This window comes from Thalassophryne amazonica, chromosome 12 (genome assembly GCF_902500255.1).
Source record: "Thalassophryne amazonica chromosome 12, fThaAma1.1, whole genome shotgun sequence".
NCBI classification, from domain to species: Eukaryota; Metazoa; Chordata; class Actinopteri; order Batrachoidiformes; family Batrachoididae; genus Thalassophryne; species Thalassophryne amazonica.
In genome coordinates this window covers 101,757,794-101,771,866 of record NC_047114.1, presented here as the reverse complement: position 1 = coordinate 101,771,866, position 14,073 = coordinate 101,757,794, and the positions used below count along the sequence as shown (strand labels likewise).

The following is a 14,073-nucleotide window of genomic DNA, read 5'->3' as shown; positions in this document are numbered from 1 at the left end:
GTTAAATGTGGTCTATTAAACATTAGGTCTCTCTCTTCTAAGTCCCTGTTGGTAAATGATAAAATAATTGATCAACATATTGATTTATTCTGCCTTACAGAAACCTGGTTACAGCGGGATGAATATGTTAGTTTAAATGAGTCAACACCCCCGAGTCACACTAACTGTCAGAATGCTTGTAGCACGGGCCGGGGCGGAGGATTAGCAGCAATCTTCCATTCCAGCTTATTAATTAATCAAAAACCCAGACAGAGCTTTAATTCATTTGAAAGCTTGACTCTTAGTCTTGTCCATCCAAATTGGAAGTCCCAAAAACCAGTTTTATTTGTTATTATCTATCGTCCACCTGGTCGTTACTGTGAGTTTCTCTGTGAATTTTCAGACCTTTTGTCTGACTTAGTGCTTAGCTCAGATAAGATAATTATAGTGGGCGATTTTAACATCCACACACATGCTGAGAATGACAGCCTCAACACTGCATTTAATCTATTATTAGACTCTATTGGCTTTGCTCAAAAAGTAAATGAGTCCACCCACCACTTTAATCATATCTTAGATCTTGTTCTGACTTATGGTATGGAAATTGAAGACTTAACAGTATTCCCTGAAAACTCCCTTCTGTCTGATCATTTCTTAATAACATTTACATTTACTCTGATGGACTACCCAGCAGTGGGGAATAAGTTTCATTACACTAGAAGTCTTTCAGAAAGCGCTGTAACTAGGTTTAAGGATATGATTCCTTCTTTATGTTCTCTAATGCCATATACCAACACAGTGCAGAGTAGCTACCTAAACTCTGTAAGTGAGATAGAGTATCTCGTCAATAGTTTTACATCCTCATTGAAGACAACTTTGGATGCTGTAGCTCCTCTAAAAAAGAGAGCTTTAAATCAGAAGTGCCTGACTCCGTGGTATAACTCACAAACTCGTAGCTTAAAGCAGATAACCCGTAAGTTGGAGAGGAAATGGCGTCTCACTAATTTAGAAGATCTTCACTTAGCCTGGAAAAAGAGTCTGTTGCTCTATAAAAAAGCCCTCCGTAAAGCTAGGACATCTTTCTACTCATCACTAATTGAAGAAAATAAGAACAACCCCAGGTTTCTTTTCAGCACTGTAGCCAGGCTGACAAAGAGTCAGAGCTCTATTGAGCTGAGTATTCCATTAACTTTAACTAGTAATGACTTCATGACTTTCTTTGCTAACAAAATTTTAACTATTAGAGAAAAAATTACTCATAACCATCCCAAAGACGTATCGTTATCTTTGGCTGCTTTCAGTGATGCCGGTATTTGGTTAGACTCTTTCTCTCCGATTGTTCTGTCTGAGTTATTTTCATTAGTTACTTCATCCAAACCATCAACATGTTTATTAGACCCCATTCCTACCAGGCTGCTCAAGGAAGCCCTACCATTATTTAATGCTTCGATCTTAAATATGATCAATCTATCTTTGTTAGTTGGCTATGTACCACAGGCTTTTAAGGTGGCAGTAATTAAACCATTACTTAAAAAGCCATCACTTGACCCAGCTATCTTAGCTAATTATAGGCCAATCTCCAACCTTCCTTTTCTCTCAAAAATTCTTGAAAGGGTAGTTGTAAAACAGCTAACTGATCATCTGCAGAGGAATGGTCTATTTGAAGAGTTTCAGTCAGGTTTTAGAATTCATCATAGTACAGAAACAGCATTAGTGAAGGTTACAAATGATCTTCTTATGGCCTCGGACAGTGGACTCATCTCTGTGCTTGTTCTGTTAGACCTCAGTGCTGCTTTTGATACTGTTGACCATAAAATTTTATTACAGAGATTAGACCATGCCATAGGTATTAAAGGCACTGCGCTGCGGTGGTTTGAATCATATTTGTCTAATAGATTACAATTTGTTCATGTAAATGGGGAATCTTCGTCACAGACTAAAGTTAATTATGGAGTTCCACAAGGTTCTGTGCTAGGACCAATTTTATTCACTTTATACATGCTTCCCTTAGGCAGTATTATTAGACGGTATTGCTTAAATTTTCATTGTTACGCAGATGATACCCAGCTTTATCTATCCATGAAGCCAGAGGACACACACCAATTAGCTAAACTGCAGGATTGTCTTACAGACATAAAGACATGGATGACCTCTAATTTCCTGCTTTTAAACTCAGATAAAACTGAAGTTATTGTACTTGGCCCCACAAACCTTAGAAACATGGTGTCTAACCAGATCCTTACTCTGGATGGCATTACCCTGACCTCTAGTAATACTGTGAGAAATCTTGGAGTCATTTTTGATCAGGATATGTCATTCAAAGCGCATATTAAACAAATATGTAGGACTGCTTTTCTGCATTTACGCAATATCTCTAAAATCAGAAAGGTCTTGTCTCAGAGTGATGCTGAAAAACTAATTCATGCATTTATTTCCTCTAGGCTGGACTATTGTAATTCATTATTATCAGGTTGTCCTAAAAGTTCCCTAAAAAGCCTTCAGTTAATTCAAAATGCTGCAGCTAGAGTACTGACGGGGACTAGAAGGAGAGAGCATATCTCACCCATATTGGCCTCTCTTCATTGGCTTCCTGTTAATTCTAGAATAGAATTTAAAATTCTTCTTCTTACTTATAAGGTTTTGAATAATCAGGTCCCATCTTATCTTAGGGACCTCGTAGTACCATATCACCCCAATAGAGCGCTTCGCTCTCAGACTGCAGGCTTACTTGTAGTTCCTAGGGTTTGTAAGAGTAGAATGGGAGGCAGAGCCTTCAGCTTTCAGGCTCCTCTCCTGTGGAACCAGCTCCCAATTCAGATCAGGGAGACAGACACCCTCTCTACTTTTAAGATTAGGCTTAAAACTTTCCTTTTTGCTAAAGCTTATAGTTAGGGCTGGATCAGGTGACCCTGAACCATCCCTTAGTTATGCTGCTATAGACGTAGACTGCTGGGGGGTTCCCATGATGCACTGTTTCTTTCTCTTTTTGCTCTGTATGCACCACTCTGCATTTAATCATTAGTGATCGATCTCTGCTCCCCTCCACAGCATGTCTTTTTCCTGGTTCTCTCCCTCAGCCCCAACCAGTCCCAGCAGAAGACTGCCCCTCCCTGAGCCTGGTTCTGCTGGAGGTTTCTTCCTGTTAAAAGGGAGTTTTTCCTTCCCACTGTAGCCAAGTGCTTGCTCACAGGGGGTCGTTTTGACCGTTGGGGTTTTACATAATTATTGTATGGCCTTGCCTTACAATATAAAGCGCCTTGTGGCAACTGTTTGTTGTGATTTGGCGCTATATAAAAAAATTGATTGATTGATTGATTGATTTCTTATAGTGTTTCTTAAAGCCAGAAAGTTGCCATTTGAAATGACTTTAGTTTTGTGTCATGTCTGTGATCTGCTTTTTTTCTACAAAATTAAACAACTGAATGAACATCCTCCGAGGCCGGTGATTCCATAATTTTTGCCAGGGGTTGTATTATTCTGAACACTACTGTAAATAGTGCAGCAGATAAGAGAATATTTAGAGTGGAATCCTGCAAATGGTGATACAAACATCACATTCAGCACAAATAATCCATAGACATTAATTCTTAAGTTAATTGGCCACCTGATTTTCTAAGAGGCAGCCAGGTAGGGGTCAACTGAACAATTACACAGGGGTCAAAATCAGGGGTGGGTAACTTGTTCCAGAAAGGGCCAAGAGGGTGCAGATTTTCTTTGCAGCCACTGACTCCACCAGGTGATTTCACTGATTAACTGATTCCATCTGCTCAAAGTGATATTAATCAGTGAAATCACCTGGTGGAGCCCTCTTAGCCCTTTCTGGAACAAGTTGCCCACCCCTGGTCTAAATTAAAAGATGCTCCAATCATATACAGAGTTCTAGCTAGCGCAAACTTGCGTTACGGCCCGTTACGCTATAATTTTGGACCTATTTTGGACCATTACGATTTTCAATACAGCGTCTGTAATGAACCGTTTCTGCAGCGCAACTCCAGTTTGAAGCGTGAATCGAAGCAATGCTTCGATTCAATGGCTCGTGGCTCTTTGATTTGCTGCTCTTCAGAAGCGGTAAGTCCGCTTCTGAACCCCTCTGAAAGCCATTAAAATATCATGAGTCATTTTTGTGTGGATTAAAGTCACTAACTGGGACTCTGGTTGCAGTCGAGAAACGAGATTCGAACGCTGCGCAGCTCTCTGACTCTGTCTCTCTGAATTAATAACTTGAAAATGAATCGCCGCTTTAAATAAAATGACACCTCTTACAAACGTTGCAATACAGACAATAAGCTACAATCGACTAAAACGTTTTTCCTCCCAAAATGAGACGACCTGCATTCTTTATGAACCTGACCTGCAGCTCATAGTATGGAAAGACATTCATGCCAATAATAATGTCTGAAAGAAAATGCTTTTGACAAAAACTAACAGATTTTATTTCTGTTTATGTCCAGAGATCAAGGATCCACCATGTAGAGTTTATTATGTCCAGAGTTTAAGGATCCAGTAACCAATTTCATATTTATTTACTTTAAGACTCAATAAAATGTTGTTCAATTTCAATTTAATCAGCTTATAAAGCACCAAATTACAACAAAAGCCGTCTCAAGGTGCCTCACACAGAACAGTTCAACATAAAAAAATTAAAATAAATAAATAAATAAAAAAAATTCAAATACCTAATTAAAAACAGAAGTAGAATAAAACATAACAAAATCAAAACTACTCATAAGAAAGAAATTAAAATAGGTTTTAAGTCTTGACTTAAAAATGTCCACGGACTCCGACTGCCTCACTGAGGGCCATGTACTGGCTAACCCAGAATGAGACTGTCCACTCAACAAACTTCCACAGCCTTCTGGACATGATGAAGGGACTTGGGCTGTTGTACCTGGCTTTTCCCCTTTGGGTGCCCCTAGAATGGCCCATTTTAACTTAAATTTTCAAAAGCTTCCCCCTTCTGCACCATTCCCCCCCCACCCCCGGTCACTTCGCTCCCTCGACATTACCACTATGCTAAATTTTATTCTAGCTAGAACCCTGATATAGAAAACTACACCACATTATTTGTCTGATCATAAAGATTCCAAAAAAGGTATAGTTTGGACAATCTGTGACTGAATGTTATGGAATTATGAGGTAAAAGCAGCCATAATGGTGACAAAGGTCAGTTCAGTTTGTACAGGGGTCAAAAGTTAAAGTTGCTGAATTTGATGCTTGAAGGATTGTTTCAGTTATCTGCTGCACTAATAAGCCAACAGAGCTGAACCAGCTGCTGTCTGTTAGTTTAAAAATGTGTGTATAAGACAACCAGAATTAAAGGAGAAATGCTGCTTTTAACAACCTGGACCTCATTTCTGCCATAAAATACGGTCGTTTACTCACCAATATAAGTTTGCTGTCATTAGAAGTCCATAGTTCAAATGACGTGTTCAGTTCAAATCTGGAGCAAACATTTTTCTTCTTCTAAGGTGGATTAGAACTTTTTGTGGTACACAGCACCAGCTACTGGACAGGAGGAACCTAGCAGTCAATGTGACTGACTGATTTCAAAATGCAGCTCTTTCAACCTGTGACATGTCAATCATCTGTGTGCAATCAGATTTCAGGAGAGTCCAGTGAAACCCCGGCCTCTGTTCTAGCTCCACCCATGCCAGGAAGTGTTTGATATTTGAACATTTCCTGTTTCACTGGTGATTGATAAATTGGCACTTCCTGTTTAGGACACCCTGTACCATGAGCGAGCTTTGCGCCGCTGTGCGACTCTTCGCTCATATTTTTCATTCAATAATGCACAACAATAAAATGTTAAATGTGTTTAAATTATCCATCTCAGTCTGAGCCCAAACACCTCTAAGAATCTGAACCTGAAATTTTTTTTTTTATTTTATACAGAAATGTATTTATTAATTGACATACCTTACAGTAAAAAAGACATATTCTGGTGTAAATTCCTCTAAATCCACTTAAAGCCACAGTGTCTTTTTCCCATGAAAAAAGTCTACATTAACCCTCTGGGGTCCGAGGGTGTTTTTTGGACAGTTCACTCGCCTGGCATAACTGTTTAATTATTGCTGTTAACAGCTCTCCCTGCATGCCACAATCAAGTTTTATGTCTCTTTATTTCAGGACAACCTGTGCTTTCAGAATATATATGATTTTGTTGTGTTTTATAAGTGTAATAAAGGTTTAAAATCAGAAATAAGAAAGGAAAAAATAAAGCAGAAAATAATTTTCCACACACATTTATTGAAAACACACAGCAAACGATAATAAACAACTGTTTTGACACTTTATAAAGGTAATTTGAGGTCTTGTGTGAAAGACTGTACAACAAAAAGGTTCAAACAATAAACACAAATGCACATTTTGAACAATATATACAAAATGGTCTATGCGTTTTGTTTGTCTCATCTCAAAGCAATTTCTGTCTGCTATTACACAAAGGTCACATCACAAACGTCTACTTCTACTGTGTTTTGGAGTGTTCTGTGCTGCTCCTAAAGCAGCTTTCATTCACACTTTGAACAGAGTTATCCAGTAACATTCACTTGCAAACTAGTGGATCCTGATAGTTACACACTCTTTGTTTGAGCACGTGAGATTGTCATCAGAGGCTCTCCGTCTGCTTTCACTTTCGCTATGCGTAATGGCACAGGGCGCACTGGAATAGCATGTACTCATTGGAGGTAAATCTGCCCTACAATTGGATTTTGGAAAACCATGTGACGGTGAACCAATTCCAATTGGACAATCACATTGCGCATGTCATCACACAGCTTCTATGAGGAGTACAAAGATGGCCAATGGCTGGCTCGAAAGTCCGCGGAGTAAACTTTTCAGCAAAAAAAAGTACGTTTCTATCTCATATCATTAAAAAGTTATTTATAATTTAGTAAAGCTTGGTTTTAGCCATCGTATACGACGGTGTCGGCCCCAGAGGGTTAATAAAAACTCATTTATATTCTTGTGTAAATTCATGTAAATCCATTCAAAGCCACAGTCTTTTTTTCCCGAATGAAAGCAAGCCTAGATTAATGAAAAAACTCACATAATCTTTTCTAAAATCTTGTTTGAATAGCACAATGTTTATTTTCCAGAGAGAGAAAAATGCTTACAGTGTTATCCTGAGGGCACAGTTCACTTTTCTCATTTCTTTTATCTTTCAGGTGTGCTGATGAAGCCAGTGACAATTCCACGGATTCTTGTCCTTATCAGACTTTTTCAAACAGTCTTTCTCACCATCTTCTCTCTGTCTGACATCGGGCCGTGACGCAGACATGCTCCACAATTCTTCTTTTAAAAAGTTTAGCGCTCTAAAGGTTTGCGATGTCCACATGCTACATCTAGCTTAAGCTTCACGCAGGAGACATGCACTTGACATGCACATGACTTTGCGATAGACATTATAAAAACTCAGTGACAATCATGATTACAGAGTAAAACACTAACAACCCCCCCCATGATGAAATCCATGGAATTTCATGGATCCGCGGATTTTTCACAACCTTACATTTCTTTCAGACGGCAAGACTTTACAAAAAGACAGAAAACCGTCCAAAGATGGCGAATAAGGATCCCTGCATAAAGCTGCTAATGAAGTAACTGTATAAAGTAACTGTATAAAGCAACTAAAAAGTAACTAATAAAGTAATTTTTCAAAGTTACTTCGGCAACAGTGACAGCGAGTGACTCCCTTACGGTCAGAGGAGTCACTCGACCCAGCCACTGTCACTCAAAGCAACCACATCCACAATTACACGAGCAAAGCACAGTAAAGCAGGAAATGTCAAATGTTGAACACTTCCTGGCATGGGTGGAGCTAGCGGGGAGGCCAGGACTCCCCTGAAATCTGACTGGACACCCCAGGTGCCACCCTAGATGATTGGCGTGATGGCACCGCATGTCTGGTTGAAAAGAGCCATTTTGAAATTGGTGACCCATATTGTCTGCTATGTCCCTCCTGTACAGTAGTTGGTGCTGTGTACCACAAAAGGTTCTAATGACACCAAAGTTACATTGGTGAGTAAATGACCATATTTTAAGCCATAAATAAGGTCCAGGTTGTTAAAAGTGGCTTTTCTCCTTTAATTCGGGTTGGTTTATATATACGTGTTTCTCAAGTGATTTTAGATTAATAACATGAACAGGCAGCAGCCGACTGATGCTCTGTTTGCTTATTTGAGATGTAAGATGCTGCCCAATTGCCCTTGAAAGTATTGGAACACTTGGTATTTCACACATTTTAATTTTTTTTGCCATTTCAAATACAAAAAAAGAAAAGAAAAAAGAAATCTCAAATGATCTTCCTTAAACTGAAACTGACAGCAAATCTCTACAACTTGATATAAATTTAATTAAAAATATAAAATACAGTTTCCTGGTGGAGTGGTGTAGAAGATTTTCTTAAAAAGAAGACCAGCTAATTTGGCCATATTTATTGTGCAGCCCTACTATCGACGAGCTGAAAAGTTTGAATATGAATTTCCATCTACATTTTTAAAAAATGCATAAATTGCAGGGGGTTAAGAGGGCTGTAGTTAGGGGGGCCTGGGGAGCGAAGACCAGACTCAAAGGGTCACCCCCTTTGAGTCTGGTCTGCTTGAGCTTTTTTCCTCAAATCATCAGAGGGAGTTTTTTTCTTACCACTGTCGCCTGTGTTCTTGCTCTGGGGGTTAGTAAGGTTAGACCTTGCTGTGTGAAGCGCCTTGAGGCAACTCTGTTGTGATCTGGCGCTATATAAATGAAAACAAATTGAAATTGAATGTTAATGCTCTACAGAAGCATTTATTGGAAAAAAGTCTGAAGGACCTAAATGACACAGTGAGATGCTGAAGAGCTTTGCTCAATCATGTCTGCGACAAATACATATTACAGAATTTTATGATTTAAAATGTCTTAAACTAAGAGGTTAGAAAAAAATACCCCCATTCAGTTGTCCCAGAGCAGGAAACTGTTGAAAGAAACCAAAATGGGTTTTTTTTTGTATCAGGCTGTAAACATGTTTATTTCTGCCCTAAAGTTGGACTTTTTAAAATGAGCTTCTGTGGGAATGTGCTCTGTTTTCGAGCCAACCTCAAGTGGCCAGTCAAGGAACTGCACTTCCTGGTTGGGGTCAAAATGCGAGATCGAGTATTGCTGTGGGCAGCACAGTGGCTTAGTGGTTTTCACTGCTGTCTCACAGCAAGAAGGCCATGGGTTTGATTCCCACCTGTGTCCTTTCTGTGTGGAGTTTGCCTGTTCTCCCCATGTTAGCGTGGGTTTGCTCTGACTTCCTCCCACATCTGAAGACATGCAGGTTAGGTGGACTGGAAGCTTTAAGTTGTCTGTGGGTGAGAATGTGTTCTTATTATTTTTAACCTATTTGTTTATTGACTTATAATTGGGCGTAACCCAGTGTCGCCGACCAAATGGTCCCCCCTAAAAATCGGTCCGCCCTGCCTTCACTGTGCATGCTTCATCAGCCGCGGTTCATCGATTATCACCTCGTTTCTGCTTCAAACTGACTTCAGAATGATTTGAGAGATTTTACTTTGTCATCAGATGGTTAATAATAACATTAATCCATTTGATCGCTTTGGGTGAAGAGACTCTGTTTCAGACGTGCTGTTGTGGTCCCAAATGACGCATGCGCAGTGGAGGCAGGTGGACTGTTCGGACTGTGACACCGGTGCCCACTTCTCTACAGCCCTTTGGTCCACTGCTGTCGTTTTAAATGTGCTCTTTGAGTTGAGTTGTGTTTGTTTGTCTGTATGTGGCCCTGTGACGCTCTCTGACTGCTGGGATAGGCTCCACCCCCTTGACCCTTAATTTGAGTGAGCGGGTCTGGAAGTTGGATGGATGGTTGGAGTGTTGCTGCTTGATCCTTACCTGAAACCTGTGCAGGCGGCTCTGCAGGGCGTCCTGCGGTGTTGAGGAGGCGGGGATCTGTCCATCCAAAGGGAAGCAGCCAAACTCCTCACAGCCAATCACAGAGCTCAAAATGCTCTCCCCCCACACCTGTAGGATCAATCACAACAGATCTCCATAAACCCATACAAGAACCTCTGCTGGATGTGTCCGTGAATTCCCACATTTTTGGATTCGGAGGTAAATTGCAAACAAGAGGACAAAGAGGAGGTTTATGGACATGCTGAGGGAGGCAGTCAGGTGATTGACTGATGAGACAGAGGACAGGCTGAGATGGAGACGGATGATCTGCTTTGAGACGTAGAAGCAGTTTGACCGTCTTTAGTTCCAGCAGTGGAAAAGCGCCTGTCTATTCATTTCTGGACTGAAGTGGTTTTGAACAGTAAATATGTTCAGTGATGTCATAAAGACAGGATGTGTTTTGTGTCAGACCTCAGAGCTGCTGTTGGACTGTGGACTACAAGTATCCACAGTCTGATCCTCCAGGGACAAAGTCTTCACTCTGCTCAGACACACCTGAACCAGAAAGAGACAGTGGTCAGAGCGAGGCCACATCCACTTTTTAACAGGTGTAACTGCACATGATGTCCTGCTGGCAGCCACAACAAAGCCGGTCTGCGGCGTTTTGAAAGACATGAGAAATAAGAAGAGCTGCTGTGACAGGAAGTGAAAGGTGAAAAAGTGCTACTGAATGCTAAGTGTTTAGAAATAGATCTAAATTAAAATATAGAAAGTCTATCCTGTGTGACAAAGTACAATCATAAAGGATTATTAACCAAGTGGGAGGTCTGTTTTGTACAGACCGAGCGCAGTAAGGTAATAATTAGTTTATTATATTGCTGTTCTGAGCTGTGTTTCCATCTTGTTTGTTTCATCCTGTTTGATTCCATCCTGATGGTTTCATCCTGTTTGCTTCCATCCTGGTTGTTTCATATTGTTTGCTTCCACCCTGCTTGTTTCCATCCTGTTTGTTTCCACCCTGTTTGTTTCATCTTGATTGTTTCCACGCTGTTTGTTTCATCTTGATTGTTTCCACCCTGTTTGTTTCATCTTGATTGTTTGCATCGTGATGGTTTCATCCTGTTTGTTTCCATCCTGTTTGTTTCATCCTGTTTGATTCCATCCTGTTTGCTTCCTTCCTGATGGTTTCATCCTGTTGTTTCAGCCTGTTTGTTTCCATCTTCTTTGTTTCCATCCTGTTTGTTTCACCTTGTTTGTTGCCATCCTATTTGTTTCCATCCTGTTTGTTTCATCCTGTTTGTTTCCGTCCTGTTTGCTTCATCCTGTTTGCTTCCTTCATGTTTGTTTCCATCCTGTTTGTTTCATCTTGCTTGTTTCAATCCTGTTTGTTTCAATCCTGTTTCGTTCCATCCTGTTTCATTCATCCTGTTTCTTTCCATCTTGTTTGTTTCCTCCTGTTTGCTTCCATCCTGTTTGTTTCATCCTGTTCGTTCCATCCTGTTCGTTTCATCCTCTTTGTTTCATCCTGTTTGTTTCCATCTTGTTTGTTTCCATCCTGTTTGTTTCATCCTGTGTTTTTCTATTGTGTTTGTTTCCATCCTGATGGTTTCATCCTGTTTGCTTCCATCCTGTTTGTTTCATCCTGTTGTTTCAGCCTGTTTGTTTCCATCTTGTTTGTTTCCATCCTTTTTGTTTCACCTTGTTTGTTGCCATCCTATTTGTTTCCATCCTGTTTGTTTCATCCTGTTTGCTTCATCCTGTTTGTTTCCGTCCTGTTTGCTTCATCCTGTTTGCTTCCTTCATGTTTGTTTCCATCCTGTTTGTTTCATCTTCTTGTTTCAATCCTGTTTGTTTCAATCCTGTTTCGTTCCATCCTATTTCTTTCCATCTTGTTTGTTTCCTCCTGTTTGCTTCCATCCTGTTCATTTCATCCTGTTTGTTTCAATCCTGATTGTTTCATCCTGTTTGTTTCCATCTTTGTTTGTTTCCATCCTGTTTGTTTCATCCTGTGTTTTTCTATACTGTTTGTTTCCATCCTGTTTCTTTCATCCTGTTTCTTTCCACCATTTGTTTCATCCTGTTTAATAACAGCCTGTGTTTTTCTATCCTGTTTGTTTCATCCTGTGTTTTTCCATCCTGTTTGTTTCCATCCTGTTTGTTTCATCTTGTTTGTTTCCATCCTGTTTGTTTCTATTTTTTTAATCCTTTGTTTGATCCTGTTTGTTTCCATCTTGTTTGTTTCATCCTGTTGTTTCAGCCTGTTTGTTTCCATCTTGTTTGTTTCATCTTGTTTGTTTCCATCCTGTTTGTTTCTATTTTTTTAATCCTTTGTTTGATCCTGTTTGTTTCCATCTTGTTTGTTTCATCCTGTTGTTTCAGCCTGTTTGTTTCCATCTTGTTTGTTTCATCTTGTTTGTTTCCATCCTGGTTGTTTCATCTTGTTTGTTTCCATCCTGTTTGTTTCTATTTTTTTAATCCTTTGTTTGATCCTGTTTGTTTCCATCCTGTTTGTTCCCATCCTGTTTGTTTCATCCTATTTGTTTCCATCCTGTTTGTTTCCGTCCTGTTTGCTTCATCCTGGTTGCTTCATCCTGTTGGATTCCTTCATGTTTGTTTCATCCTGCGTTTTTCCATCCTGATTGTTTCCATCCTGTTTGTTTCCAACCTATTTGTTTCCATCCTGTTTCTTTCCATCCTGTTTCCTTCATCCTGTTTGCTTGTCCTTTTTGTTTCCATCCTGTTTTTTTCCATGCTGTTTGTTTCCATCCTGTTTCCTTCCTTCCTGTTTGTTTCCATCCTGTTTGCTTCCTTCCTGTTTGTTTCTATCCTTTTTGTTTACATCCTGTTTCTTTCCATCCTGTTTGTTTCCATCTTGTTTGTTTCATCCTGTTTTATCCTGTTTGTTTCCATCCTGATGGTTTCATCCTTTTTGCTTCCATCCTGTTTGTTTCATCCTGTTGTTTCAGCCTGTTTGTTTCCATCCTGTTTGTTTCCATCCAGTTTGGTTCCATCCTGTTTGTTTCATCTTGTTTGTTTCTATTCTTTTTTTTTCATCCTGTTTGTTTCATCTTGTTTGTTTCTATTCTTTTTTTCATCCAGTTTGTTTCCATACTGCTTGTTTGATCCGGTTTGTTTCCATACTGATTGTTTCATCCTGTTTGTTTCCATCCTGTTTGTTTCCGTCCTGTTTGCTTCATCCTGTTTGCTTCCTTCATGTTTGTTTCATCCTGTTTTTCTATCCTGTTTGTTTCCATCCTGTATGTTTCATCTTGCTTGTTCAATCCTGTTTCGTTCCATCCTGTTTCATTCATCCTGTTTGTTTACATCCTGTTTGTTTCCACCCTGTTTGTTTCATCCTGTTTGCTTCCATCCTGTTTGTTTCCATCTTGTTTGTTTCATCCTGTTTGTTTCCATCCTGATGGTTTCATACTGTTTGCTTCCATCCTGTTTGTTTCATCCTGTTTATTTCCATCCTGTTTGTTTCATCCTGTGTTTTTCTGTCCTGTTTCTTTCATCCTGTTTCTTTCCATCCCGTTTGTTTCATCCCGTTTGTTTCATCCTGTTTGTTTCCACCATTTGTTTCATCCTGTTTAATAACAGTCTGTGTTTTTCTATCCTGTTTGTTTCATCTTGTTTGTTTCCATTCTGTTTTTTCCATCCTGTTTGTTTGATCCTGTTAGTTTGCATAGTGTTTGTTTCCATCCTGTTTGTTTCATCTTGTTTGTTTCCATCCTGTTTGTTCCCATCCTGTTTTCTTCCTGTAGGCCTCTACTGGTGGTTGGCTCTCACTGCGGTATTGTATCACTTCCTGTTCTGGAGCACATCAGTGTTTTGCTCTATCTGTTAGCTGTTTAATCTGCGCAGTTAGATTGATCTAGATAACGAGATAACGATTTGTTTCACAGTGTAATCTTCACGTGCCTTAACTAAAGCACTCCCTCTGCTGAATCACCTCTAAATTATTTACACATTATTCACTTTGTGTGTTTTTAGGAATCCGCTAGCTTAGCGCAGCTACTAGCTCTTAGCCAGTTTAGCATGGCGGCTTCTCCTGTCTCTCCCGCACTTTTCTGCTCTGGGTGTGAAATGTTTAGTTATTCCTTGGCCTCCTTTAGCAGTAATGATACTTGTAATAACTGTAGCTTATTCATAGCTTTGGAGGCCAGGCTGGGCGAATTGGAGACTCGGCTCCGCACCTTGGAAAATCCTACAGGTAGCCAGGCCCCT

General features: G+C 39.9%; 1 protein-coding gene across 1 annotated transcript in view; it reads right to left on the bottom strand.

The window, feature by feature from the left end:
* Positions 1-14,073, bottom strand: part of LOC117521352 (transcriptional activator Myb-like) — a 105,718-nt gene that overhangs the window by 16,296 nt on the left and 75,349 nt on the right. The window contains exons 11-12 of the mRNA XM_034182643.1: positions 10,318-10,401; positions 9,847-9,975 (exon numbers count right to left, since the gene is read on the bottom strand). Of these exons, the coding sequence (XP_034038534.1) occupies positions 9,847-9,975; positions 10,318-10,401 (213 nt within the window). The remainder of the gene's footprint in view (positions 1-9,846; positions 9,976-10,317; positions 10,402-14,073) is intronic.